We start from the raw sequence: 3698 nt of genomic DNA on the forward strand, positions 1-3698 counted from the left end.
ATGTAATATTAGAATTTTCTGAGACAATGAATTTTGGTTTTTCTTTTTTTCCCCAGTAATAGGTTTTTATTTAATAAATTTTTTGGACCAAAAATCGCAATATATCGCAATATACAGCCTTGCTTAAAGTATCGCAATATATCGGATGTATCGTATCATGACCCCTCTGTCATGATATGTATTGTATCACCAAATTCTTACCAATACACAGCCCTACAAAAGAGGGTGTGGATCAGAACTCAGCTGTGTTAACTTGAAGTGCGATGCATTAGAAGTGTCTGTCTTGTATCAATTTGAAAAACATGATGAAATAACTCAGACTCTCTTTTTTTGGGAACGAGTTTTTAAACCAAAATACAAAGTATTTGAGCCTCATCATCAGTCTTCCCTCTGTAATAAATCCATTTGTTTTTTGGTTATTTCCATAACCATCTGGATGGATGGACCAGAAATCATCACTTCATCACCTTACTGAGCAGCAGCAACAGCTTACCTTTCACATGTTGACAGTTTCACCCTCCATCCGCCTCAGTACATTCAGAAATCACACTGAGGTGGCCATCAGGGATCTAAATCCCAGCCTGGGCTGTCTTGTGAGATAGTCGTAATATGTGTATTATCACACAAACACTGCTGTTGACTCGCACAGCATAAATCTGTACGATGACATCGGTGTGGTACATTTTCACACTTTTCTAAAGGACAGGRAACTGAAAAAGTCTTTGGATCAATTTCTTGTTAAATTACGGCTGAACTGGAGGTCTGCAGATCATAAACAGACCTTGCTGTGAAAACACAATGTAAATGTAGTAGAACTATTCCACCAATGTGTGATTAATTGAATCTACACCCATTCTCTTTATCTCATTAGTTCTTGTTAAATCTGTCATGTTTAGTCAAAACAGTCAGGGTTCAACACATTTTAGTCAAAAGGAAAACACATACACATCCAACAACACTTACTTCCTGTCCAGACAAGTAGTATGCAGCCAACARTCCTCCGATGAACCGAATGTTGACCTCAAACACAGACACCTCGGAATTCTGGTTAAAGAAGAGAGATAAACAAAATTTAATTTGATTATCCTTACAATCTATTAGGAAYGGTGCTGTTCATTGTTTAATTGGTACAAATTGTGTAATTTCAAGTTCTGGGCAAAAGCTTAAATTAAAATTTTAAATTAGACCTTTCTAAATCAAATGGCCACAGGCTGGAGTGATTTCCATTGATGCTTAGTAGAGCAAAACAACAATTTAACAGTTTCTACAAATACCAAAAGAAAATAAAAACATCTGTTCTGTAAGTTTTGTTGGTTTGACAGCAACAAGATAATTTGTTACGACCTGAACCTGAAAACACAGAGGAGGGAAGCCTCACATCAGCAGCGGAAATGAGCCAGGTGCTATAACTGCAGTCTGAGAAATTTCTCTTAAAAAAAAAAAAAAACAGAGAATCTGGAAAAGCTATGCCTGCTGAGGTGAAGTTTTGCCAAAACACACCGGTAGCCTCAGTCAAAGCCTGTCACTCTCTGCTGAAGCAGATCTAACGGCTGCAAATTTTGTGGTCCGAAACAAGTCAGTGAAATTGTTTTCAACGTCACAATAAAAATATGAAGGCAGTTACTTCAGCTCTGCTCATTTCTCTGCGCTTGTGAATTTTCTTGAAGACATAAGGCAGACAGGTTATTTAATCTGAAACAAGACAAAGCTGTGTGAGCCTCTGGGAACCTTCAGCTTTGACATCTTTAAGGTGCAGTCTGAATGACACCTGATTGAGACATCCCTACAGAGGAGGAGGAAGAGGMGGAAAACAGGTTTATTCTGTGGCTTTGATGCTGTATACTTGATAATACATAAACATAAATATCATGACTGCAGCTTAAGTATCAATCAGTTTCAATTTTCCGTTAGCTGATGTGCTGTCAGAGGGTTTTTTTTTTTTTTTTTTTGCTTATATGGAGCAGATGTCTACACATCCTCCATCTATTCTAACTCTAAATAACTTTAACTAACTTTAAATGAGCAGAGGTTTGTCCTTTCCATTTACATTGAGAAAAGCCTTTACAATAAATCTATGCAGTGTGGTTTTTTGTGACAACCTGTCCCATTTTTCAACCWAATACTTTTCCTATCTACAGAGAACAAAAGCATGACGTTTCTTCTCAGAGCAGTGTGGTTCATGTCTGGTTATCTGTCCTTCCTTTGAACATCACATCTCCATCAGATGATCTGTGAGCTGTTTGAAGCAAGTTTCATTCTGGCCTCTTGGCTGGGAAAAAGAAAAAAAAAACGAAAAAAAGCAGATTTGGATCTCTTCCTGAAACAAAGATAACTTCTTTGATTTCCTGGACGCATGCACCTTTTTCTGACTTTCATGTCAGGAAATCAGCCTGAGAATTGCAGCACCTACAGCAGACCTTCTGTTAAAATAACTTTAGGGTGAGAATGTCTCGGTGGGGTTTGCAGTGGAGTCTTGCATCAGACATTTTGCACGCATTTCTATTCCGAGTAGATTGTTTCGATTACAGTGTAAGGGAAATGTTTTGCAGAATGGCTCTCAGCTTCACAAACCTCATCTTTCATTTTTAGTGAGACAAGCAGAAATCTGAAATGAACAAATACAGTGATAGACTGATTTGTAGTCTTGTGCTCGCTAACACAGTYTCAAGGTGCAACAAGGAGTTACGTTGGTTTTGCCTGTTTCATGTAGAAGCCTGGGGAAAAAGATTACATTGAGTGACCTTCTTGGAAAGGCCCCCAGTTTGAGAGCTACCGGGGTACATCGAAACTTTTTATTGTGCACTCCACAAATCTGGCCTTTATAGAGAAAAACGTGGCTTTGTTCAGATCAAATTACAACTTCAMTTTTGATCTAAATGCAAAAYGTTATTCTGAACAAACTGCCTCACCACACTGTGAAACATGGTGGTGGCTGCATCAAGCTGTGGGGTTGCTTTTCGTCAGCTCAGACAGGGAGGCAGGTCAGAGTTGATGGGAAGACGGAYGGATAAACATGGGACAACCCATGAAGAAAACCTGTTAGAAGCTAAAAAAAGAGTTGAGACTGGAGCAGAGGTTCAAGTTCCTCCAGGACAATCCAAAACATACAGCCAGAGCTATAATGAAATGTATTAGGTCAAAGTCTATTCATGTCTTAGAGCAGAGGTGTCAAACTCATTTACTGAGGGCCACATGAGTTATGGTGGCCCTCGAAGGGCCAGCTGTAGTTAACTTTGACGTTTCATGTTTAACTTTGACTAAACAGAGTTTTAACATGTCCTCTTTTAAACACTGATAAGAACTAAGTGTACGACTGACTAAATCTAAAATAAACGCAGAAATGTTATTAAAAGTAAAACTAGTAGAGTTTTACTCACTGATGAGTTTCTAGTGAGTAGCTGCCATCTTGAATTCTGAACTCTTCCACTTTCTGACAGGGAATTCTCATGGATGATCAACATGCATTAAGGCAGGTTTAGTTTATGGTTGATGCTGACCTTAAAGCAGCTCATTTTCAGACATTAATACTGAGCTATCCAACTAAATTGCTCAGTTACTTAAAGGAAACAGCTCAGGGGCAGGACAAATATTATCTTTCACATTTTAATTTGTTTTAATCATAAATCTTAAGTTCACCATCGATAAGAAACAATTTTTATATTGAATTAAAAAAACTAAAAATGTTTATTTCTTTATTC

The 3698-nt window shown here is 37.9% G+C and overlaps 1 protein-coding gene across 2 annotated transcripts in view; it reads right to left on the bottom strand.

The window, feature by feature from the left end:
- Window positions 1-3698, bottom strand: part of man1a2 (mannosidase, alpha, class 1A, member 2) — a gene marked incomplete at its 3' end in the record, with an annotated part of 171924 nt that overhangs the window by 71427 nt on the left and 96799 nt on the right. For both annotated transcript variants that reach the window (XM_014026637.1, XM_014026638.1), the window contains 1 exon segment: window positions 964-1044. In XM_014026637.1, the coding sequence (XP_013882091.1) occupies window positions 964-1044 (81 nt within the window).

Source organism: Austrofundulus limnaeus, unplaced genomic scaffold, assembly GCF_001266775.1.
Source record: "Austrofundulus limnaeus strain Quisiro unplaced genomic scaffold, Austrofundulus_limnaeus-1.0 Scaffold575, whole genome shotgun sequence".
NCBI lineage: Eukaryota > Metazoa > Chordata > Actinopteri > Cyprinodontiformes > Rivulidae > Austrofundulus > Austrofundulus limnaeus.